General features: G+C 33.2%; 1 protein-coding gene across 3 annotated transcripts in view; it reads right to left on the bottom strand.

Moving 5' to 3' along the window:
- Positions 1-334: 334 nt before the first annotated feature.
- LOC129749433 (uncharacterized) overlaps positions 335-27,617 on the bottom strand; it is a 121,499-nt gene continuing 94,216 nt past the window's right edge. For 2 of the 3 annotated variants that reach the window (XM_055744409.1, XM_055744410.1), the window contains 3 exons: positions 8,431-9,103; positions 1,666-1,773; positions 335-1,380 (listed from right to left, as the gene is read on the bottom strand). In XM_055744409.1, coding sequence (XP_055600384.1) covers positions 979-1,380; positions 1,666-1,773; positions 8,431-9,103 — 1,183 coding nt within the window. In that variant the 3' untranslated portion in view covers positions 335-978. Of the gene's footprint in view, positions 1,381-1,665; positions 1,774-8,430; positions 9,104-16,842; positions 17,030-17,085; positions 17,455-17,534; positions 17,689-27,617 lie in introns of those variants that run through there. The other variant, XM_055744407.1, reaches the window with a different exon arrangement.

Raw genomic sequence — 27,617 nt, 5'->3', positions numbered from 1 at the left:
TTGTTAAAACTCAAGAATAACTCAACCAAAATTAAGAAAAAAAAATTGGGAAAAAAAATTTTCAACAAAATTTAACTGGAAATTTTAATTGTATTTTATGTTTCCAAAAAACCTTTCATGATTAATAAAACTTACTCAAAAATATCGATTTGGACGCAAAAATAAAAAAAAATATACAATGCGATTTAATTTTTTTTTGTTTGATTCAGAAAAAAAGTGAATAAATCCGGGCAACATCCGGGTTCTGAATCAAATCCGGACGAAAATTTTGAAAAGTCTGGTGCAGCTTTTCAAAATTTTTGTAAAAAATTTACGGACAAACCAGGATAAAAGTGAACAACCTTAATGCATATACCTAAGCATATTTTGGATATGAACCTTGTGTTTGAGTTCAAAACCGGTACAATTTACAGGGGCTTAAAACATTTAACGGATAGAGACAATAATAAAATTAGCATATAATGCGTACATAAGTCAACTGATAGCAACTATTGTGAAATTGGGCTTTTGCTAAGCAGAAACGATAACAGTTTGATTGCGATTTTAAGCTCAACACACTTTCGTGGGGTGGTTCATGTTAACTTATGCCCCACGAAACCTTTTTTCCATTTTTTTTAAAGTTTATAACTTGATTTTGTAGATTAAAGAGATATAATCAATTTATATTTTGTTTAAAATTCAGTAACAATAACTTTCCAAGATAAATTTGTTTTGAGTTATTATCTGTAGTATGTTTAATATGTTTTGCGCGTTTACTTCTCAAGCACATAAAGTAAGGGCTGGTTTCATAGTTGCATAGTGTGATAACTTCATTCTAAGCCCTTCAGCCATTTGAATCATCCTCAATTTTTTACAATTCCATTGAGATATTTCATGTGCAAGAATGTGCCACGTATCGTTTATGTATTTATCTTTCATTCTACCGTATACTCTACGTGCGTGCGTGCCACAAGCTCATTAACGCAATATTTCCCCTTCCTATTCAAGGTACTGAAATAGTGGTATTTGCCGCATCTGATACCATCGCACAAGAATTTCCAGCAGCAGCACGAGGGCGGCTATCCCGATCCCACAAGCCATCACCTGCATCGAAAACCGAACGTCGATGGCACTGAGCGGCTGAAAAACGGTCCCCTTGACGCATCCCGGCTTCCCGGTCATAATCCGGCGATGTTCTCGGTTGAAAACCCCGGCCTCGAAGATTCGCGTATCGCCCACCTGCAAGTGCTCCCTGAGGGTGTAGTTTTTCTGCATCACCAGAAAGCCGGGAGTTCTCTCGATGACGCTGAGCTCCCGCAGACTGCACTTTTCCACATCGTCGAACGTTTCACTGATTACGTGGTAAATCCCCGGGGTGTAGCCATGGAACGCGAAAAGACCCTGAAAAAAAAAATGAAAATGTTCGTTCCTGTACCATACTGGTAATTAGCATTTTTTTTAATGAATAAAATTAATTATGTAATTGTTTGAAGCACGCAACGGCATTAAATTGATTTGATACTAACAAAAGAAATTCTTCCATTTTACTCAATTTCTAAAAGTAAACTACCTTTAATATATGTGCGAAAGTTATTACAACGCAACTATCTCAAAAAAGAATCGGATATGAAATATTTCCGGTATTGCTGAAATTTCATATCGACTATATTTGTTCGGCCCTCCTACCTGACGAAGTTTAGCCACGCCCTCCTCCAGTTTGTACATATTCAAGGATCCATCTCGGCGCTGGATTTTTTTCTTGTAAAACGCTTTCTTCGACGGCTCAGTAGCTGCCTGTACATGAAAAAGAAAGATAAAAAAAAGTTTATCACAAAACTGATGAAGATTTTTTTAAAAGGATGTTTTCCAGAATCAAACTGATGATAATACAAATGTTTTCTTCATGAAAAAAAGTATATTCGTTTTATGAGTTCAACTATGAATATTGTACAACAATTGTGTGATTGATTCAACAATACATATAATAAATTCAACAATATATACTGATCGATTTTGGGAACTCAACTAAATATATTGCAGATTCAAATTTACAGCTATTGTTGATTCATTATACTACTTTAATGATTGATTTCAAGCGTTCAACTATATTTTAAGTTTTTTCCTGTGGTTTTCTAGCATTAATTTTTATTTTTATTTTGATTTTATACACAAAAAAAGGTTAACAACGAATAATATGATAATGCTTTGTTTGGGTTTGTGGTCAGTACATCAATGGTTTTCGCATTGTTCAGCCATTTCTGATTCCCGATGATACGCTACTCAGTGCCATCCAACCGGAATGTCCAACTACTGATTTCTCCAACGACATTGTTTCCTTCTATTGCAGTTCAGTTCATGTCGCATTTGGCTAGAATAAATCTAAAGGAAGGGAACATTTTGTTACAATTTTATTTAAACAAGCAAATGTGATATCCAATTATACCTGCTTTGCTAATTATCTCCTGTTTTGCCTTTGGTGAACACGAGCTGCCTGCTGCTAAGGGCACACTAGCTACACTTAGGTACATTCAGTGTTTAGCTACTATTCAAGTATCACACTTTCAATCATAAAAAATGGTTGAATTTACTCTATTGATAGTTCAATGTCTAAAACCAGTCATACATTTGTAGTTGAATCTATGTATCTTATGTTCAGTTTAATCAGTTATACTATTACAGTTGAATCAATCATATTAATTGTTGAATGCCTAAAATCAATCATACAATTGTAGTTGATCTATCATGTTTACAGTTCAATCAGCTATACCATTTCAATTGAAACTATCATATTTGAAGTTGAATGCAAGAGGTCAACCAGAAATGTATAGTTGAATTTTTTTATTTTCATAGATGAATGCATAAAATCAAAAATACAATTGTAGTTGAATGTATCACATTTACAATTCAATCAATTTTACAATTATAGTTGAATCTATTATATTCATAGTTGAATACGTCAGGTCAATCACCAGTTTGTAGTAAAGTCTATTAAATCAAAAGTTGGATGCAAAAAAACTACGCTTCAATGATTGGTATATCAAGCTTAAATATTTTTTTAGAACAACAGTTGAAGCCCTTGAAGTCAAAGGGGTATAAGTGCATAAAAGCTGATTTTGAGAAAAAAGCACTTAAAGTTCACTTTTCTTCCAATCAATTCCATAAATTTTTTTATGAAATTTTTCAATAACTTTCATCTTCTGAAATAAAATCAATTCATTTGATATCATTTTTTTAAAAAAACAACGTTTATTTCACAATAATTGAGGCGACACATGATTTTGATTTTTGCGCTTATACCCCTTTGGCTCCAAACACATGCAATTATACCCCTTTGCCACCAAAAAAATTTAAAGGCGATTTTGTCTTGTTGATATGATTCAGAAAACATAAGGATTTCATTAGGTGAAAGTCAAATAATTTATTAAGATATAAATTTTTACTGTTATGATCTAGTTAATCGAGAGATTTCATGTCTAAAGATCAGCCATGTCTTGTCATTTGGAGTAAATCTCTTCAAACAACAATTTTTCATCAGGATAATTATAAGAATAACTCGCGAAAGGTATTTATCTATGAATTGTCAGTCATTGCATGTTTTCTGCGTCTATTCCTGATAAATTGGACATTAGAATTAGACTTCCGCTCATTATGAGTTGATGTTTAACAGTATATTCACGATTAGCGCTTGAACGTTAAACCAATCATTTCATACAAACTCATATTGAGCCCAGCCCTAAATTTGTGGCATACTCCATTTAATTATGACCAGCAATCAGGAATTTGGAATCCATTTTTTGGAGTAAGAATTGAAAAAATACAAAAATTGATAATATTTTGTTCACTAGAATTATCACTTAATGCAATGAAATGATTAACTGTTGATGGTAAATTTTCAAACATGATTTAATTTTCAAATGTAAATTAAATTACCAATTTTTTTTATTTTTCGTCCCGATGAAAAAAACACTTCTGGAGTGGAAATGACATAAAAATTGGTGGCAAAGGGGTATACGCAAATTACTTGGTGGCAAAGGGGTATAAGTGCTGCACTTAAATCCCTTTGACTCCAAACAAATTTCCAGTAAGCAAGATTTTTTCAACGAGATCTAAACATAATAAAAAAGTGAAACAAAACTATGCAAAAATGCCTTTGTAAAACTCATAACAAATTTGAACAGTTTCTCGAAAATAAAAATAACTTCAAAGTCTGCTGGAGCTATACCACAGTAATAAGTTACAGTAAGAAAAACATATTTTTTTTGGAAACCACTCTCTTTAAAGCGTAACATTTTGAATCTTCGTCGACAAAAATTCCTTTTTAAAAACGTATTTTTAATTTTTTCTAAAATTTACTCCGTTTGAGATAAGATGTTGACAGAAGTTTACGAAACAAGTCTTAAATTCACTGATTTTGAAGCTAATCTCGCGATAGTTTCAGTTCTGAATCTTGATTTCTTGAATCTCAGATAAACTTCCAAGCTATATCCCTTTAGAAAAAACACCATCAACAACCTGAGCGGCTGACTAAATAACGATAATAATTTTTATCGCATTTTGAAGGGGGGGGGGGGGGGGGGGAATCTAGATGTTTACCATAATTGTTTAAATCACACAGAAAAAAAACATAATTTGGCAGATTTAAAATTTTACAGAGTTAAATAAACATAATTTCACAGATTTTGATTATATATTTCATGGGTTTTTCTAATATTTTGTTTTTAAATACCAGTGCACAGTGGTCCAGGACGGAACTTTATCGTGACAAAATTAATAACGAAGATACTATAAGAGATATACAAATCGAGTCTTCAGCAAAAATACTCATCAAACCATACGATTTCAAAATCTTTAAATAAATATTTTGACGGGGGATATTATTTCTTAAAATAATCTAACTTTGATAATGTGGATGGCTAATTTCAAAGTAAAGTGACTGAATTTAGCGATTTTTGGCATGATTAAGATTTGAAATTTCTGAAAATAGTCGTCCCAGATTTTTTCAGACATCACAGATATTATTTCTGTCGATAACTCATGTCGAGTCATGTCGACAAAAACTCTTTATATTCAAGAGCGAAAATAGTTATTTTTTAATGGTTTTTTTTGTCTGTTTTTGAGCAACGGACTCAGAAATGCCTGTGATCATCTCTACCCTTCCAAATTTTTGTTTGTTCTTCCGTCCAAGTTTAACGTACACCTAGATTTTTTTTACGCGGATTTTGTTACACGGTTTTTTTTACACGACTTTTTTTACACGGTTTTTGAGAGAAAATATTAAAATAGTCTTTTTCAAAGGAAAACATCTTTTTGAAGTTGGGAAAATCTTGATTTGAGACTAAGAACGTGAAACATGAGACATGAGGCCTGAGACCTGAGTCATGAAACATGAGACATGAGACATGAGACCTGAAACATTAGACCATTAGACTCATGTCTCAGGTCTCAGGTCTCATGTCTTAGGTCTCAAGTCTCAGGTCTCAGGTCTCATGTCTTAGGTCTCAAGTCTCAGGTTTAAGCTATCAGGTCTCAGGTCTCAGGTCTCAGGTCTCAGGTCTCAGGTCTCAGGTCTCAGGTCTCAGGTCTAAGGTCCAGGTCTCAGCTATCAGTTCTCAGGTCTCATGTTTCAATTTTCAGGTCTCAATTCTCAGGTACCAGTTCGCAAGTCTCAGATCTCAGGTCTCATGTCTTAAGTCTCAAGTTTTAGATCTCAAGTCTCAGGTCTCAGGTGTCAAGTCTCAGGTCTTAAACGTCAAGTTACACGTCTTATTGTTTCAAGTTCCAGAGCTGCATAAATTTAAAGGTCTATTTTTACACGGTTTTCCGCAATTAGCACGGTTTTTTTTCACACGGTTTTCGGGAATTAACACGGTTTTTTTGCACGGCTTTTTTACGCGGTACCTATATCAGTGTAAAAAAATACCTCGGTGTATTGTGAATTTTAAAGTGATAATTGAATAATAATAAAAAAAAAACCAAAAATATTTACTCCTTATCCATCATATTACACTTTTGCCTTAAACAGAACACAATAAAAGATCAAAACGCTTCAATAAAAAAAAGTTTATAATTTGAATAATTGTGAGTCAAATGCATATTTGATTAAATAACTGACAAATATTTTTTTTCTTAGGTTTAGTATGGACTTTAAAGGATTAGAATTGTTGGTGGACCACATTTTGTTTAAATTTGCAGAACATAAGAAAAATATTGATTTTTTAAGTTAAAAAAAAAGCCAGGTAATCTAAAGTGAAGAGTGTATTAGAAAAAAACTCGACACTTTGTTTTGTAAATAACTTTTGATAGCATGGATTGAAATGTGTTGTTCACATGCAAAAAATTTTGTGATGCTCTGTCAACTGGTTTTGTATCTAGCGTCGATTTTGATTTTTGAGCGGAACGTGTACTTTCTTTTCTGAACACTATGAATCATTCCTTTTTCCAAATAATAGATTTTTTGGAAGATGTTCTCTATTTTCTGGAGCTTTTTCTACCTGTCCTTTAAATTAACTCAAACGTTTTTATTGGATCGCAGTTATGACAAGTTCAGTATATGTCCTCTTCTTCAATAAAAAAATCAATATTGCTGACATTTCTTCTCAGTTTTCCCATAATGACGCAATTCCAAATTTAAACAAAACAGGAAATCAATTGTGTAAATCCTATAGTAGTGCTATTTATGGAAGAAAAATGGAAAAACAGTCGCATTTAAAGGTCTTCTTTGTATATTTGGCCATTTTAGTGACAATATTTTTTTATACCACTAACTGATTTGCAAATTCTAGGAACTTATTCGAAACTAGATATCAAATCCTTCTTCCTTTTTCCTCAATCTCCACTGGAACATACAGATGAGACTTGTGAACGAAAAAATTCTTACAGGAAACCTTTTTCAAATCCACAATTTAATGTAGAACACTCGAAAGTGCAGTTACACAATTAGAAATTTACAAGTTTTTAAAGACTTTTGTTTCGAGTTTATTAATACTGTTGAAACTGATAAGGGTTACACTTTAAATTGGTTTAACTACAACAAGAAAAAAATATCAACTTTTAAAGCATAAATTTAAATTTAGCTATTTTTTTTTTTTTTTTTTTTTTTTGTTTCGATTATAGTCTTTTTACCATCTTTGTGGCATTCGCGACTTTATCAACGTTACAGTTGGCGGATCGTTATTGAAAAACTTATCCGGTACAACTGTGTTCGATGTTTACTCTTGGGCTCGAACTCGCGGACATCGGCTCAGGAGACAACAGACTTGCCAACTGAGCTATATCACAAGCCCAAATTTAGCTATGGGATCTGGAATAAGCTTCACGGGCCACAAAAAGGCAATCGTGGGCCAAATGTGGCCCGCGGGTTTTGGTTTGGCCACTCATGATTTACAGCATATTAAAGATCAGCGGAAGTCACAAACTTTGGTGGCGTCAGATAGTAAAATTAGACTTCTGCTCTTTTAGCATTTTCGCCCAATATGAATATTGTGGGAGTTTCATGTGATTTGTACAGCATTTTAAAGTTAAGCGGAAGCCACCATCTTGGATTTCAAGGTAGCACCAGACAACGAAATTCAACTTCAACTCATGGTTTCATTCCATTGGATACTCGAAACAAATTCCTTAATTATTGATTTATAAAGTCTATCCTCATTTACTGTACTAATGATAAACAATTCAAAAATAAGGAACCTATCTTACGCGTGTCATTAGTTGGCTTGCAAGAAGACGTAAAATTTTAACAATTTGTAGGGCTCGTTATAAAACGAAACATCCATTTATCTGACCATAATAAAGCTATAAAGCATTGATTAAGCTATTTCAAAGGGCATAAAATGAAGCCATGTTGATGGATGCACAATGTCAAATATTTGGAAATATTTTTTCTAGCCTACATCAAACAATTCCTTTATTTTCGCAATGTCATTATGTCATGTTTTACAGTTTTAATTATCAAAAAATGTTTTGAATTTTATTTTTTCCCATTTGAAAATAAAAATCATTGAAATTTCCTCGTTTTAAAGATTTGACGAGATACTTTTTCATAAACATTTTGCAAAAAATATTGAACGGCAGTAGAAAACATTTTCATAATAAGGTTAAAACATTGCTTATATGTTTTATGAAAGCTATATACAAGCTTTGGTGATGATTTTATCGAAGATTAAAAAATTGGTCATGATGACGTTTCTAGAACAGGGTCAAATCGCCAGATTTTATCTTATTAAAGTTCTGGTGATGTATAGAATGCGATGCTTTTTATGAAGATTAACGCTAAATATAACTCCTACGAAGTTGTGCTGGCCATAATAAAGCAAACATTCTCACTCGAGAAAGTTGTGCACGATTAAAGATTTACACAAATTTGGCATGTGAAATTTCATTTGCCTCAATTGTTCTAATATTTTGAAAACAAAACCATCAAAATAAATATCCACAATAATGAATCAAACTTACCGCCAAGTAAACCTTATTGTACACAACGTCGTGCGCCCCGGCCTCGATTCTCGACTCCAGCAGGTCCTGAATGGTTTTGATCCGCTCGGACGGTGCCTGGATTAGGGAGATTATCTTCGCTGAAAAACTTGTAAAAATAAACATTAGCCCAACGAGACCGATGAGAATGAAAATTTGCTGGGAAACGGATTTCGGGATCAGCAGTGTTCCTTGCTGCAGGGCCACCGGGACAATGTCGAAAGCTGAATCGGTTGGATGTTCCTTTCTAGATTTTTGGATGTTAAATTTGTTCATCGCTAGGGAGAGCGCCACCGTTGTCAGAACTAGAGCTAGCAGTGAGCCCCAGACGGCATTATCGAATGGCATCCGGAAAATGTTTTCTGTGATGGACAGTTTCGGAACTTTGAAAATCAGCCGCAGATAACCGATGATGGGCATTTTCAGATAGTCAATGTGCTTCAAGCGGTCTTGGATTAGCAGTAGCAAGGTGCCACTGAACTCGGTTGTGTTTTCAATCAGCTGTCCTGCTACTCCATCGAATCTGCCCGTTGTGGCGTTGAAGTAGCCCCATGTCGTTGTGAAGGTTTTTTCGATGGTCGCATTCATGTATTCCACTAGGAGGTTTTTTGAATGATGGTAGGATATCCGAGTGATGGTATCGATGTGAGTGTTTCTAGGGTTAAAATAATTTTGAGATAATGTAATAGAAGCATTTTCGACAAGACTCCCTCCCCGTGAGGGTCCACAAAAAACAATAGATATTTGTTACTGTGCACTTAAAATTTTTGATTCTTCATTAAATTGTGATGCTTGAGTAAAGCTATTCAAGAGTAAGAACAATGACTTAGAACTGATTCAAAACCTTAAAAACTAATCTCATGTTAAGATTTTAAATAAAAAAAAAGACATACACCGTCTTAGCCGATTTAGGCTTTACAGACTGAATAAATGTCGTGGACAACTTATTATAAACATTTAACATCCAGTACCGAGATGGGAATCGAACCCATGCCATCAGTGTATCAGCGGTTACCGTCTTACAACGCTAACCACTCGACCACCGAAACGTACACTCCATTATGTATTATGTATTGGAGGAGTGCGGAATCATGGGTCATTTTTTTTCTATGCTCCATAAATTCTTCATTATGAAAGATTAAATGAAAAAAAAGGTTTGGTTTTTAACATCCCTAACGTGATTTTTGTTTAATTTTTAGAAATTTATTTTCTCCAAGTTCTGAGAATTTTAAAAATAGCTATATTTTTTGGATTTTGAAAAATGGTGGGGAATCGTGGGCCACCAAATCCAAAATGACCAAATAACATGCAAAGCTTAATTGATTTCGTAATTTTGAAGAAATTTCATATGAGGAAAATCAAAAGTGAGTTGGTTATGATCGAATAGATTCGAAAACCTGGCTCGGCAAAATTCCGAATATAGGATGGATAAAATATTTTTCATAACTCTTAATTCAGCATAAAAAAAACTTTACAGATAGGAAAAAGGTATTTTAAGTTCTTAATGTAAATAAAATATAAAGATATAGGTACCCAGGCCCAAGGAACCCTACAAAATGTGGCCTAGAATGCCTCACAAGCTTTAGTTTGTTGTTGAATTTTATCGACGTTTTTCGGCGAGTTGTACAAATTAAAAACGTTTTTTACCATTTGTCCAGACGTTTCGAGCTACTGTGGTATTCGCTCCTCTTCAGTGGACACTAAAGTTTATTTTAAATTACAAATAATTACTAAAATTACAATTTCTGTTTTCAAATAACTGGCTTTCGTCTATACTACTTTGTTCTGGCTTTGTTTGTTTTGTTTGTGTCATTTGTGTGTCAGTGTCTGTGTTAATTTGTCGCACTGTTACACAAATGTAAACGCAAAACAAAACAAACCGAAAAACGTCGATAAAATTCAACAACAATACATCGCGGCAATTATCCAACATTCATCAAGCTATAGTTTACAATTTTTTAGCGCTTGTGTGACTTATTGATGTTTCCTCTAAAATTCCTTTTCCACGTAAGAGAACATGACAAAACTTAGATAATAAGCGTGTCTGAGCATATTTTTATTATGAACTTTAGGTTCCCCATCGAAGCAATCAGCGGGTACTTGTTTAGTTATGTAAGTTTTTTTTTTAATTTGTATAAGCTTGAAAAATAAAAAAGGCATATGATGAGTATTTATGTCAACAACATATAATAAAATATGCTAACGCAAAGCGACGCGTGGGGGGCAGGACTTATTAAATCTTGGCCAAAACCCCTTTTTGTAAATTTCAAAAATTCATCATAAGTTTATGCTTTTCAGAAACTGGATATGACACCGATCACAAATCTGTCAAACAAAACTTAAAATTCGTTGTTTCATACTATTATCTACGTAGGTGAAGTTGGGGTTTGATGCTGTTGCATTTCATCGCAAAAACAAAAAAATATGTTCAATACTCCACTAAAATTTTATTTCTTGAAGGAATAAAAAAAATTAACATGGATGTATTCAGAATAATATGAAATTTATTTATTCGAGTTAGAAGAATTGAAAAAAAAAATCGGATTTTCTTTTTACGAGCATAAACGTATAACGTTAAAAAATTACGAATTTTCATCATATTGGGACATCTGGAAAACATGTTACCCCACTCTCATTTCTAATTGGGCATTTTAATGGAAGCCTCAGCTATCCAACAAAACAAAAACTAGTTGCCACTTTTTGCCTATTCAAAAGTTATTCGCGATTTAGTGAAACATGTTTTTGGACAATTTTTGTACTTGTGGAATTGCTTTTGATAATGGTTTTTACTAGAAAAACTTGAACTGAATCAAATTTGAAATTTTTAAATTTTATTTTTCTTCAAAATTTATTTTCCTGTTAGTTTGATATTACTATTTTGGTTTTTAAAAGTTCTATTTATCTACAGACAAGCAGATAAGATTCTTTGGAATATGAACTTTCTAAAACCTTCTCGAATCCTTTTCGGTCAGATGTTTAGTACCTATCTGTTAACTAACTTAATTTTTTATTCAACATTTTTTTCTATAACATGTAGAGATCTTAAAATGTTACTCAAAAATAAAATAGAAATTATTTACACACTGAATGTTTGGATATTTAAAATAACAATGCAACTATGTTTTTTGCTGTCATATTGAGTAACAGCCTACTTGATCCATTAGCTACTTATATAAGGTACCAATATGAGTTTATGGCTTTATTATCTTAACTTATTTGTTCTGTTACCACTGATCACACTGACATGACACTTAGAAAAAAATTCCATTAATATTTTTCATATTTTATTTGTATGGAAGCATTCGTTTTATAGATGGAATGAGTTTTAAGCCATCATAATAATCGATTTGTCGTACCCCAAAACCCTCAGATGTCAAATTCGGTTCAATTTGGTTCAAGTTGCTTAATTTGTTCCTTGTCAGGTTCCTACCAGTTGTTAGATCTTTTGTGGTTGCTTGGTTAGTTTTTTGAAATGTAGAAATTTGGTACCATTTCTATGAAATCTTCTTCTTCCAGAGAAGGAATTGGTCTCAAATTAGCGCTAAAATAGCATGCATTTCTTTCTTGAAAAATATGGGTCCATTTGCATTATTTATTCAAGAGTTTTGTAGATATTCAGGTAAAATTTGTATGGAGACCCCCCATTCTTGTGAGAGGAGGGATCTTAAAGCATCATTTCATTTAATAACGGTCCTAAAAACAATTACATGATAATTTTCACGCCGATCGACTAAGTAGCTTTCAATTTGATTAGGAAAATCTGCTAAATTAAGTTATCTAGATAAAATTTCACAACATCTAGTTGAAAAAAAATTACATCAAATTAAAGATTTTGATCAGAAAAACAAATTTTCAGAAGACTTCAAACCAGTAGGATTTGATTTAAAAAAGTTATAAGGTTTTGACCATCGATTGGTCAGGTCTGCCCCACTGTGCGACGGCGATGACAGTCGATTGAGGTTTTTATCTCAACACATATCTGCGATTTTGAGAGTGGCCCACGTTACTCCACTCTTCCCTACAGTTTATCAAAATTTTCATACTTTTTGAAAGAAATTTATTTCAACTCATTTCAAATGTGCTGGTTCCATGTTTAAAAAAATCAAAATCATATTTCTGTTTTATAAATTTCAGATTCTGTATCCAGTTTAGAATTCTTGATTTTCGGTTTGTATCATCGATAGAAAATAGAAGAAAAAGCTGTTTTGAAATCATCGTTCGTTTTTGGTTTTCATTTCGTTTAAAATTTGGTTCATGATTTTCGAAACTCATATACACTTCCAAGATTAAGATGAAAATTCTACGAATATGAAAAAACATCCTAAGTTTTTATTTCAAATTCAGATTAGAAGTTGTTTAACGCAATTAATAAACAAAATTCATAACAACACTTCAGCTTCAGCTTCAAAATGCGATGCAATGAAAACTGAGAATCAGATGCATCATTAAAAACTCATTTTTTTTATTTTATTTTTTAAATTCGCAAGTTGGATCAAAAATAGATGTTTTATATGATGAATTCAGATTGAAACCCAAAACATTAGAATTAAAATGATAGATTTATGATAAAGGGCTCTAAAACAAATTGCAATTCTTTGCTCTTATTTGAAATTGAAATATGAAACGTTTTGAAATGTGAGAACAGATCCAAAATTCAAATTTGGAATTCGGGTTCAAAATGCAGATTCGCTTGATATTCTTAATCGTACATAAAAATCTTTATTTCTAATTCAGATTCAGCTCGTGAATGAAATAACGATCAAGAAGAAAGTATCAAGATGACAATTTCGTTGAGGAAATCAAATTTTAAGAGATCGCAGACTTTTAATTTTGCATGAAAGTTCTATTTCAAAATTTTAGACATAATTCTGCTGAAAATCATACATAAATTAGAATTTAGTTTGTTTTGCAAGTTTTGTTTAATAATATGCATTGGTTTATTGCAAAAATCATCCACTGGTTTTGAGTTATGGAATTGATTTCCAGTGAAAAGAAAATTCTTAAAATGAAACATCTAAACTTCCTTTTCCAAATTTGCAGGGAATTCCATATTTTTCTGTTGTATTGAATTACATTATGATTAAGAAAGCTTTTTTTAATAGCCAAATTTTCAAAATAATTCCTTGAATTAAAGTCGAGTCTGTGAAAATCAGATTTAAATCGCGAAGTTTTTATCTATTTCTCCCACTTTTGAAAATTTAATTTATTTTAATTGATGGTTGAAATCTTTGAATTATCGCAAAAAATTGATAGATTCGATTGAGATATTTTTTTTCGAAAGAAATAAAGGATTCCTTTGTTTTAATGAATAAGGGGCTCAGAATTAGAGGGAGATAAGTGCCAAAATGATAGTTTCGATTCAATTTTTCGAATTTTATTTTTAGTTTAATCGAAAAGTTTTGAAAAATATTCCAAAAAAAATCTTAGTTTTGTATCAGGGGTAGATTAAGATAAGAAAAATCGATTGGTAAACTTAACTCAAAATCTGAGGGCCTCTATTAAGCTAAATTTGCTGGATTTTCTGGCAATTTTAAAGAGTTGAACAATCAATGAAGGTAAGCGTTCTATTTTGTTACTTAAGGATTCATTTATAGCTTATCATTTGAAAGATTTTAAAATGTTTTTTTTCACAATATTTTATTTAATTCGAAAAACCATCGTCCTTTAAACTGAATAATAATACAGTATGATCGATCTCAATAATTTTGGACACTTTGAACACAGTTTGCCAGTTTTGTATCATGCTGAACATTTTGTTGGTGATTTGTAATAGTTTTTTTGCGGGAAAAACTATAATAAGGGATGAAAAGACAATGAAACTTCATTTTGGTTTCTATCTTGACCAAGTAAGATGTGTATCCGTTATGGTCTAGACGAATCACAGTATTAAAATTCGCTGCAATAATATCATGGAAAAAGTAGATTATCAAAATGATTCACCATCGTAATGAAAACTTTAAATATAAATTCAAGAGGAGCCCCCGGAAAATAATATCTTTAAAGTTTTTTCCCAACATAAGTTAAGGCGACCCCCTTGAGTAAGCACTGAAGGAATTCCCGCATTTTACGAGCTAAGAATATCAAAATCTTGGTTTTAAATTTCAAAATTTTCAACCCCATATCTGGACAAAAGCGAATTTAAAAAAAATCGAAATAAAACTAAGAAGAATATGAGGCAAAATACCTCAAATTTTCAATTTTTTTTTTTCATCGAAACAGAAAGATTTTCTGTACCAAACAGGTAAAACAAAGGAAAAAACATCTCCTAATTTTCATAACATACAAACGTGTTGCTCAATAATAATGTTTGTTATTACGTTATTTTTCCAAGTAATGGTTAATGAATTAAAATAACTGGTAATTTCTCTAAAACTGGCTTACAGTGCAGAAAAAATAGAGAAGCTTTATGCTAAATATTCCAGAATTTCACCCGGGAAGTATACGGGTTAATATCGGGATTTATTTTTAACTTTTCACTTTTCAATCATTATTATTGAAATTCCAGTTGATTTATGAGTTCTAAACCCTTTTCCATCCTCTTTTCTAAAATGAAATCTTGAAAAAAACTGTAGTTGCTTAAATTGGACCAATCTACAGTACAGAGTTTCTTTATTAAATTTCCTTCCCAATTTCTGTCTTAAACTTGAAATTCGAATTGAAACATTTTCAACTGATTTAACCAAAATCTTTCATCATCTTTATCATATCCTTAATTCAGCAGATCATTTCCCAAATGATCACAATCAAATTATCATAAAAACGATTTGGGTTGGGAGTTGGGTTGCTTATTTCAATGAGTGATTCTCTTATCATGAACATTTCTATGTTTTTAATCTTATCTTTTTCCAGCTTTAATTCATTGTGATATTCAAGTCTTGTGTTATTTCTTCAGTTACCGAAATTCAGATTCATAGCTTTTCTGAATTAAGAGAACTCAGGATCTTTGTTAAAGGCACTCAACTGGTTTGGATCCCTTATCTGACTTTTCTGAATGATAACTGATTCTGTGTTTTAAACATTCAATCTCTTATCTGATTATTTTTTCAATCGATCATTTTTGCACCCCTTTGAGGAAATCGACTTGAACTTTAGTCACATTTAAAATAACAATTTGATAACCTTTTTTTTAATCTGGTGTGAATCATACTCATGAACATCTTAAGAAATGGTTATTTTTTGTGTTTCAAAAATATAAAAATTTAAATAAAATTATGGTGCAATTTTCGTTTGGCTCTGATTGTAACTTTGAATATCTTTTTTTATTTTATTCATATTTTTTTTCACAAACTTTAATTTGAAATTGTGAACTTTATTTGAGACACTGAATTCTGGTTCTGAATATAGCCTGATTTCAAGTTTTGAATTGAATGGAACGTGGATCTAATTTTTTTTTAAATTTTGTATTCTATGTTTCAAATCTTCATGATACTTCCCAATTGTCATTATGAATATATTTCTCGATGAAACACAAACCAGACGATCAATGATGAAATATTTAAAAATCATTTTTCTTAATCAGAAATTAAGTTGGTGATAAGAGTATTTAAAGAAAGAGAATTAAATTTGGCATTTTGCAGCTCAAATCAGAGCTTTCATTTATGAGAAATTTCTAAACTCTTCTGCAATTTTTGCACGAGAATAATTCACAGTTTTTTTTTAAAGATACCAGAAACTATTTTCGACTCAGACAACATGGCAATTTCAAAACAGTATACTGAACTCATCTCCAGTTCTTTTACACGTTTAAAAGGTTTTTTGTTCTCTGGAATAGCATTTGAAAAAAAAATCACGAGAAAAAATGCCCAGGGCCCCCACTGACTTAATCCAGCCCTGATATTTATTTATTATTCTTGAAAATGTTTATAAGTGAGGCAATTCCAAAAAACAAGCGGAGACCTTGAAGTTTCGGATCAATCAATTTTTGTTCGATAATGAGAATTCTATTCATCAAAATTGAAGAAGGACAGGCCTAAAATATATTTCACACAACAATTATGATTCATTTCTGTTTTATGAGAATCAAAGATCATACAAAAATTCAGAAATTAAATCAATTTAAAGCTAAATATAGCTACTGAAAGTAGCAATATCGTTGCTTTCGTGAAATTTTATAAAAACTGACAAATCAGCTAAAAAAAGAACAGGAACAAATAGTCGATTGAAGAAAATTATTAAGTGTTAAAAACGATACTTATTCGACATGAAAACTTAGTCCTTCAAACTGAAACCCAGCTTTCATTTCACAAAGTTTTATGTTTCATTTTAGGTTATATTTTTCAGCAAATTTAGAACATTTTCAAGTATTCACTGTTCTACAACATTTTGTGTTTTGGAAGACAATCTGGTTATTGGTAACAATCAAGTCTCCTCATTCTCCCCCAATTAAAAACTTACTCATAATCTTCAAGATGACTCAACGTGTAGTTACTGGTAAAGATAATTGATGATCGTATGAGTGTCTTCCTGAGATCTCTTCTTCGCACAGATATAGGAGGGTCAAATTTATCACCATCGAAACTCCCATTTCGCCATGTGGCAACTAAGGAGCTTTCTATGTCGGTGCTCCAGGATCTTCTGAAAACTGTACGTACAAGTAATGAAATAAGCAATGTTCACGTTTCGGCGTTTCATTCGTACTATCCTTCATCAGAATGACACCTTCGTCTGAATAGGCAATATAATACACTTGACTGCCTCCCAGAACGGGAAGGCCGTTGACAATATTTGAGATTCTTCGCAATTGATGCCGTTCAGAATGGTGTTTGGAATCTCGGCTATCCATTAAAACCCACCGGATCCTGTGATACAATCTAAAGCCAGCACCCGACAGCAATGGACCGACACCCGGGCAGGAAATGTCCACTGCCACCAAATGCTGGTGATATTCCGTCGTATCCAAATATGCCAAGTTCTCAACCGAATCATTTTTCACCTGCATAAAGGAAAGTCTACCGACACCGACATTTTCGGACACCAGCATTTCCCGGGCAAATGTGAAAGCTTTCTCTGGAAAACCAATCGAAGCGAAGTGGATCGTTATTTTAAACAAAAACTCAAATAAAACACTCTTTCCCCCTTCATCCCACCTTTATCCCAGCACACGAACAGTCCCACCTTGAGGGGCACTTTTAGGAAACGGACAAAACTACTCAACAAATTGGCCAATTCGTTGCCCGGCACATCGCTTGTAGAACAGACTGGAACGGCCAATGCCACCATCCCAAGGTAAACCAAACTGAACCAGGAGGAAATGTTTGTCATTTCCGGGCACCTTTGGGTTGATTGACTGATGGCACTGGAACCACCTTTCTCAAGCTTTTATTCAAACAGACGACGACAAACCAGCCATTGACGATTCATTTCTGATGAAAGCGTGAAAGACTATGATTATGAAAATTGGTTTATTTCAAGCTGGTAAATTGATGACTTGGGTATGGGTTTTCAGATTGGTCCGTATAGAAGAGCAAGTTTCCCCAGCTTAATGAAACCAATTTTGGTCAATATTCATTTTAATTTTCAACGGCATTCACTTTCAGGAAACCATGAAGATAATATATCATCAATATAAATAGCCTCAACAAGCATCAAATCGTATTTAAAATTACTACGGATAGCAATTTTTTCATGATTACTAATGATTATCATAAATACAAACGGTCGTTTGAAGTCAATATAGGTTAATCGGATTACATGGAAAGTGCTGCATATTTGCAAATTCTAAAAACAATTTTTCTCAATTTTTTTCTCCAACATGAGCTTTAGGTGAGAAAAATTCTTTGGTGTTTTCCTTCCGACCAGCAATGAAAAGAAGAGTTGAAGCATTCCAGATTTCTTCCCGCACGTATTCGGGCAGGGAAGTTCTAAAAAAAAATCGATGAAAATACCTGTAAATACCGGATTTTTAAGTTCAATTTTTTTTCAACCAAGAACTGGGTAATATCCTACTTATTTGAGCTAAATCATGGCATTATTTAAACATTATAAAGAGAAAGATAAAGGTAAATCATTTGTTATTCAAATTTTCATCGAAGTGCATTGACAGAAAGACCAAATCTTATTTGAAGCTTCAAAATTTTTGCAAGACTCGTTTTTGGACCTAGAAATTAAAACTTATTATTACAAAAGTTGAGTAGTTGCTTATCTTTGAAAATAATATGATAATAAATTCGAGCAAACCAAGGCAAATTAACATATGCATTGTGTCTAATAAGTTTGAATACACATAGAAATCATGATAAATTTAAATCAATCAGTCGGAATTTATTAGTTTATTTTCGAATTGAAAAGAAATTTTATTATAAATAATCACACATCTTTATTAGGAAAATCTACCGTAAACCTAATTATTTTTTTTTTTTTTGTCTTAACATAACGTTTATTAGGCATTTAACTTAAATATCTAAGTAATAATGTGCCGAGGGTCAATTCAATTATTGGGAACGGGATTATTGGAGGAAATAGGAAGAGGAAGGAAGTGAGAAGGAAGGGTTATTTGGGTGTCTCTGGTGGCCGCCGCGCCTGCTGCATACTGCGCGTCACGACTGATCGAGAAGAGTTTGTAACCATATCTTCGCGAACAACTTCTAGGGACGAAGTTGCAGGAACAGAGGTTGGAAGAGGGGTACTTTTTCTAGGCGGTGAATCTGAATCCAAACTGGTGATATCAGTCTGGAAAGATTGTTGCGGTGCTGTTGGAGTGTGCGGTTTTTCAAGTGTTCTTTTCTGGTTCTGGCTCGTCTGTTGGATTGGTTCTTCGTTTTTATTAACTTGCTGCTGATGTGTTGTACTCTTTTGTGTTTGGTTGGTTTTCACTGCATCCGCGTAGCTGGTTGTGTTGCTGCTCGTGTGTACCATTCGTCGGGCTTCGTAGATCGTGATGTTTTTATCGGTGCTGAGCTTAAGAGCTGTCGATTCTGCTGTCCATATGGGACACTTTCTATCTAAAGGGGAATGACCTGTTGTTTTGCAGTTCCCACAAAAGGGTTCGGCTTTGCAGTTTGCGCTTTCATGTGTTCTAGAACAATTTTTGCATGCCAACAGATTCTTGCAACGGCTTTTAGGGTGACCGTATTGCAAGCATTGTCGACATAATAAAGGCTGCGAATAGTAAAATCGTGTTCGAACGCGTAGGAGTCCGAAATTGATAAATTCCGGGATAATGGTGCTGTTGATCGTAAGAATCAACGTTGAGGTACCTATGATTCCAGTAGTGGTTTTTTTTGTAATGCGGCGGACATCAATAACTTTTTGAGGCGAGAGTTCTTCCAACAAGACTTTATCATCCATTCCGTCCACTTCTCGGCAGGTGACGACTAGTTTCCGTTGATTTAAGCTTGGATGACGACCAATCATGATCGGTGTACCGTCTAATAGGGTGGTCAATGTTGTCAGCAATCTTCCTTGGTTTTTATTCCTGATCTTAAGCACGTACCAGTTCCGGGATTTTTCGAAGAAAGCTCCTTCAATGTTACCCGCAAAATTCTCGATGGAACGTCCAATTAAGAACGGGTTTTTTGGCAGTTGTTTTCCTTTAGCACCTTGAAGCGTCAAATAATATAAACGACCGTGTAAACTTTGGGGATCCATCCATTCCGGAATTGTCCGGTTAGGATGGTCACCCGGTGATGGGCTCATCACCACGCGCTCTACAACACCTTATCGATGGAAAAAAAATCGTTGCCTTTTGAACGATGATCGAGAGTAAAATACGTCCGATACCGACGAAGGCTAGAAGCAAACTCGTAAACCTAATTATAGCAAACGTAAAAATTTATCAAGCATTGTTTTCATTGCACCGGACATTCACACCCAATCCCTCACATATAAAACTTTAAAAGTTTGTCCTCATTTACTGCACTGATGATTTACAACTTAGAAATGAGAAACTCATCCTACGCCACGGTGTTTCTAGGAGAAAACTTAACTTTAAAAAAAATAAGCATCGCTAAACTTTCCCTTTTCGTTTGAGCCCATATTTGAAAAAATCCATCAACAATTTATTTTTTTGAATATTTTTTAATCTTTTAAATGTTTTTCAAAGACAAAATCATACTAATCACTGTAAAAACGTTTGACTTACCTTTGGCGCTGATCCAAAATATGTCAATAGCGTGATATGTCAAATTGATCAGGATAAGGAAATGTGTAATAAACACTCTGTTTGTGACATTCCAACACTTTTCATTTAAAAAAAATCCAATAAAACTTCTCATCACAACTGATAGTACTAAGACCAGAAATAGTATTTTACAAATTGATTGTAGAGTGTTTAAATGTTCTGGATGGTTTATTGACATTAAAAAAATTAATCTTTTACACAAATTTGTTAAGGATAATCTGAAGTAAAGAGCATTTGTGGAATTTTATATTGAAAAAGAAAATATATCTCGCTTTTCTTGAAAATTTAATAATTTATATTTTGAGCTAAGTTAGTGTGAGAACTTCGTTGGGGCGAGGGAGGAAATTAAGAAACAAATAGGGCTTTTTCTTATATATGAATCCAAATTCTAAATAATTCACCTGGATATCAAAATGACATATCTTTGCTGATGATCTTTTATCCTTTTTAATGATTTCTGAAGGATTTCACACTTTTCACTGTTATTCGATTGTTAAACCTCATACACGGGTACCACAAGGATAATAAAGTGTCATATAAAAAACTAAAAATAAATTTCTATCTTTTGATCATGTTTGATTGCATAGGTTAGCGTTTTGGGAGGCATTCGTGTATGTAAAAATAAGGTCGAATTTTGAGTTTTTGTCGAAGATTTGTCTCATCATCGACTCGAAAGTAAACGAACTGAACCTTAAGTTTTTCATTGATTTTTTTTTTCGATCAAGAGGAAATATGATATTAATCTCTACATAATCTTTGTTTTAAACAATTTTTTATTTGAATAATTTGATGTCATACTAATATTTGAATATATTTTCTCAATTCACCGTATGTTTTCAGGTCTCCAGTCATCAGATTTTTCACGAATTTTTTATTTCGTTTTCTTAAAGTTTGCACTTGTTCAATTAAGTATAAAACACTGCAATCATTTGTCTGTAGATTTCTGCATTCTTGGGTTGCTCCTGGAATGTCATTTCCTTACTTTAATGAAAACAAAAAATCACATCGCGTCATGAACAGAATTCAAGCAGTGCCTTAAAATGCTTAAAATAATTTTTCTAAATTTTTCTGCCTAGATCATACACATATTCGAGATGTTGCATTGCACAAAATATGAAATGGGTAACAAAAATTTCAAGTAAAACAGATGCCATCTTTTTTAAAAAGGCCGAATCAAATCAGAAATCCGTCTTTTGTAACTTGAAGATGAAACATCACGAAGGAGGATTGTAATAAAAATTAACTAAAAATTTTCATAAATTAAAAAAAAAACGGACAAAAGCTTGCATGCAACAAACTTGTAAACAATCTACACTGCACAAAATCGAACAATCGAGGTAATTCAGATTCCAAAATTTGCAAAAAAAATCGTAAACCACAGGTGATATAATTTCCAATCTAAAAAATAAAACCCTTTAACTGCTTTCTAATCAAGAATATCTTGATCAAATTTTTGCAAACGATTGAATTTTTACTGAAAATTGACCATCCTGATGATTTAAATATTCTTCGATTAATTGGTAGAGTACTTTTTCTGGTCTTGTTACAATCAATGATAAGAAGTGAGAAATGAAATTGGGACATTCCAACTCATTTCTCTCAATTTGTATCACTTTGATGATTATAGCCAGGAAAATTTCCTATTTAATCATGTTATTGACATATGGATTAGACTGAGTCGATTTGGGATCACTTTTGAATTTCTCAAACCCTGGGGTCTAAAAAGCTTCGTCTTGGTCCAAAACTCATCCATGATTTTTTGCAGAATTTTTAAGTACCGTTTACATGAGTAAATTTGAACTTTTAAGTTTGTATGGGAAAATTGAATATTTTTTACTGAAAAATCAACATCATTTTTTATTCTTCCGTGGAACCGACCCAGCTGACAGTTTTTGTGCCAATTTATAAAATTCCGAAAGGAAATTTTCCGCTGAACAACTTTGTACAAGACCGTAACTTCATATCTCATTAGTCAAAAAAGTTATTAGCTGTTTAGCAGAGGTGTGTCTTTTCGCATTGATAAACAATAAATTCAATTGACATCCCTGCTGGGTGCCTGGCGAGATATTGCATGGCTACTTTTCATGCTATACTTCGCGAGACTCCAGGAGTGATGTCACTTGAATTTATTATTTATCAATGCGAAAAGGCATACCTCTGTTAGACCAAGCCCACCGCCAGTTGCTATTTCGGTCGGTATTTTAGATGTTTTGATTGGTTGCGTTTTTATCTACTTACTGATTTTCGTACCCATTGCTGCCATCCAGGTTGGTATTTGTGTTTGTTTATTTTCTGATAGTGACGAAAGGCTGCGTTGCTACCGGGTTGCTACATAAACGCATCCTGTAACAACCTACTGCTCGAATGCTATTTCTCGAATCGAGTTAGCGACTGTTGGTGCGATGATGGGTTGATAGATATGTTGCTGAATGTACTCGAATTGTGGTTTAGCAACCATTGGTGGGCTTGGTCTTAATAAACAGCTAATACCTTTTTTGCTTAATAAGATACGAAGTTATGATATTCTACAAAGTTGTTCGGCGGAAAATTTCTTTTCGGAATTTTATAAATTGGCACAAAAAACTGTCAGCTGGCTCGGTTCCACGGAAGAATAAAAAATGAAGTTGATTTTTCAGTAAGGCTATGATCATTTAGTATCCGGGCAGTTACAAACGTGTGTATTTTAAAAACTATTCATTTGATCGAAAAACTTTCTATGTAGGAAATGAAGGTGTTAATATGAAATTTAAACTAAAAATATTAAATAAAATATTTATCAATGATTTTAAAAAATACTCTAACTTTTTCATAAAATCTCTTTTTTATCTTTGCACACTTTTTTCAGTCATGTATTGATTTATTTTGCAAAAACCTTTGCAAAATCATAATATTTTACACAAACTCATCTGGAAAAAGCAATTGGAATCTGGTTGGAACCTTTTCATGAGTTGGTATCTCGAAGAATTTGATCTCTTAAATCCGGTTTTAACATAATTTTTTTTTGTCCATCAGAACACATCTGTCATATTGCGTAAAAACCAAATGCAAAGATTGCGATCATTGGAACTAATCATTATTAGTTATTTACTTGGTGTCTACTAGTCAGGTAACACTTTTTGCCTGCCGGAAATGGATTTTTTGCATTATTTAGGGAGTTTTCTTTCAGTTATCCCAAATAACCATAACCTTTTTACCATATTTAAGATCAAGGGTTGCACTCCGAAGGTTGATTTGAACTTCGTGTGGATTCTAAAGTGGCTCCTTATACTTCTTAACCATTTGGTCCGGAAAAAAAATCAGAAAAAAATCAACAGCTCATGAGCTTTCGAGTCAACAATGAAAAATTTTCGAGGCACAAAATGCGTAAAAGGCACAAATTTGTGCAAAATTATTTTAACCATGTCTTTTTGCATCGTAAATATCTCATACACACGTTAACTTAAAAATCTATCAAAAATAGGCAAGATAGTCCCTTTTGTAACCAACACAACGCTACTAAAGTTTTGCATATCCGAGCTCTATGAAAGCAGCTATCACCGAAATAAAGTGCCCGGATACTAAATGATCATAGCCTTACAAAATATTCAATTTTCCCACACAAACCAAAAAGTTCAAATTAACTCATGTAAACGTTACTTGAAAATTCTGCAAAAAATCATGGATGAGTTTTGGACCAAGACGAAGCTTTTAAGATCCCAGGGTTTGAGAAATTCAAAAATGACCCCAAATCGACTCAGTCTAATATGTAGTTAGGTCAACGCAAAAGGTGAGACAAGCGTTTTCACAGTGACAAGTATGATGTTGTCTTTGGAATTTTGTTTATGGCCGCGCTTTAATGTGACAATAATTCACATTCGACCTTTTTGGGTGGATTTTAGAATCAAAAACGATTTTTACCAGTTGTCTAGACGTTTCTATCTTGGCTTTCGCTCCTCTTCAGTGAACACTAAAATTATATTTTGAACAATGATTTTTTTTATCTTATGTACAAAACTGAAAATCTTACAAACTACTGGCTTTCGTCTATAATAATTTGAATCGGAAAATTTTGTTTTAGTTTTCATTTACATTTGTAAGTTAGTGTTTGTGTATATGCATACTGTAATTACAGGGTGGTAAGCTGTCTTTCATTATGATAAGGCGTCGTACACAAATTACGTAACGCATGTATGGGGGGAGGGGGGATGAGTCTGCGTTACTTGCTGTTACATAGGGGGGAGGGGGGTACTTGGTTCAGTTACGTAACAAATTAATGAAAAAAAAACATAAAGAAAAGATTTTTTCTTTTTTTGGCGAGCAAATCTACGCACCCCTTGTTCGAAAGCGTCAATGGTGGTTAAGTATTTTGTAAATAAATTTTGATTCAGAAAAAGCGTTTTTCTGTTTGTGTGCGCATTGCGCGAATGAAATGAAGTGAGCTTTGCTATTTTGTTTATTTTACTGTCACGTCATCGACTGCAGCTCATTCAGTGTTTAAGTGCAGTGTAACTGACTGTGTGCAATTTCCTCAAATAGAAAGAAGTGAGTTTCATTGTTAGAATATTATCTCGTATAATTGCATATCATTCAATGTTAATACAGCTTCCAGAAGACCGCAAAATGGTTAAAAACGACCTGTTTCAACGCCTTCACAACGCTATCGTTAAAGCCCATCCAGAGCGCAGCAAGAAGAAGTGTCAGGATCAGGCGGTGCTTATTTGAAACAAATCAAAAGAAAATCCGGATACGCAGCAACAAGTGATTTCTGAACAACTCGCCGAAATTGGACCGATGCTGTTTTTTATTTTTTTTTCTTTTGATATTTTTCACTGTAGTATAAAAACGTTTCAGAATAAAAATGCATCAAATAAACTTTTGTGTTCCTTTACTTTTAATTTCAAAATTGAATATGGGGGGAGGGGGTATTTTGCGTTACGTAACTGTAGAAGGGGGGTCTTATTAAACGTTACTTATTGTTACACAGGGGGGAGGGGGTCTAAATTCTAGATTTTTTACGTTATGTAATTTGTGTACGACGCCTAAGAGGTGACGACAATGTAGTCTATAGGCAGACAGACTCCTGTTATTTTAGACTGCTAACGACTCTGTAATTACATAATTGTCTTAAACACTAACATACAAATATAAACGAAAAAAAATACAAAATATCCCGAATCAAATTAGTATAGACGAATCCCAGTAGTGTGTAAGATTTTAAATGTTGTAAATTAGATAAAAATTCATTGTTCAAAATATAATTTTAGTGTCCACTGAAGAGGAGCGAAAGCCAGAGCAGCACAAAACGTCTGGAAAACTGGTAAAAAACGTTTTTGATTCTTAAATCCACCTTAAAACATCAAAAACGACGATGAATTAAAGTCAGAATGGCTTGCCAGAGAAACGTTCAAGTTTTTATGACCATAACTAATTGTTTTGGCACCGGAACACTTTCGGACGAAATTTAGAATTCGCGGCGATTTAGTTTTCACTTAAACTTCAAAACTCAACTTTTATTTCGATTCGAATTGGGGGGTTTTATTAGTGCGATCTTAACACGGCGGGTGATTGATTTGGACTGTCTTCACATTTGTGTTGTGTAAAAAGTGGAGAATCTAAGCACAAAGTAAACTGAAAATCTTCTGATACAAACAGTTCCATTTTGTATAAGTATGTGGTCATAGAAAAGAAAAAGCTCCTGTTCGAGCAGTGAACAGAGCTTATATCTATCCGAAAGCCTTTTTAGATCACTTTCGGATGGATCTAACTTTGACGTCTGCCGAACTGCTATAGTCGTATTTGCCGGTGATAGTGTTCGTAATATTATGCAGGTTGTTTTACCAACACTTTTCAGTTTTGGGACAATTAACCTCAAAAACAACCATGCGTGACGATCGACGGCCCGTTTTTTGTATAGAGAGTTTTTGAGGTTAATTGTCCCGTCTCATCCGTACACGCTCAGCAAGTGTGCGTAAGAAATGTCAAAAACAACTCTATACAAACTATACACTAACACAAAATAATAGGACGGCACCAAAACACTAATCAATAAAGCATTGGTTGCTAGATCGAAGGGCACAAAATAACGCCATGTTGATGGATTCATAATGTCAAGCGTTGAAAATATTTTTCAGACCTATTTTCAATCAATTGTATTATGTTTGTACTACTAACTTACTTACGGATCCAAATTCGAACGTTTTATGTTTGCGTCATTATGTCATGTTTTACAATAACATTAATTGGAAAATATTTTTCGTGAAATATTTTTAATTTTATTTTTGCCCTTGAGAATAAATATTTTTTTAAAACTTCTGTTTTCTAAAGGTTTGACGAGGCTCATATATTTTATGATACTTTTTATTACACATTTAACCACAGAGAACAGACGTACAAGCTCGAACAAAAAATCGTTAAAAAAGTGTGTAAAATTTTAAATGCTATCACCCAAAAAAATACGTTAGAAATTGACTACAAACAGTTCCATCTATTGCGCCATTCAAAAGTTACAAATCAACATTAAAGTGCCCAGTTTTCAAAAAGGCGAAATCGTATATGAGCTCACAAAAAATGAATCCAATGTCTAAATAAAATGGATGGCTGTATTGCTAAATTAATGAAATCAGAGTTACTTTTAACGGGCAAAATTTCACTTTCTTTATTTTTGCACTACAATGAATGTTAAGATAACTAACAGCTTCGGTTTAAGTTTTGCACTTCTTGAACAGTAATTTATGTAAGACAATGCATCACCTATGTCCAGTCAAATACAAGAACATTCTTGACGATCAGTCTTACCCAGCAGTATTGATTCTAGGCATCTCAAAGCGGGTTACTTTCACATATCACTTTAGCATCCAGCTGTTTAAAACTATGTATTTCTAACAAATTTGAAGGAAAATGATAATATCTAACTTTTATGATTATTTTTTTCATGCAACATAATGAACGTTCGTTCATCAAGTTTCGAACGAAACTTCAACAGCGATTTTCTTGAAGCATGCTAAGCAGCACATACGACCTTTAGAAAACTGACTGAAACTTAGTCAGCTTTGGTTTGACAGTTCTCTTTGGT

Source organism: Uranotaenia lowii, chromosome 2 (assembly GCF_029784155.1).
Source record: "Uranotaenia lowii strain MFRU-FL chromosome 2, ASM2978415v1, whole genome shotgun sequence".
In the NCBI taxonomy this organism is placed as follows: Eukaryota; Metazoa; Arthropoda; class Insecta; order Diptera; family Culicidae; genus Uranotaenia; species Uranotaenia lowii.
Note: the sequence above shows the minus strand (reverse complement) of the source record. Positions and strands in the feature narration are given on the sequence as shown.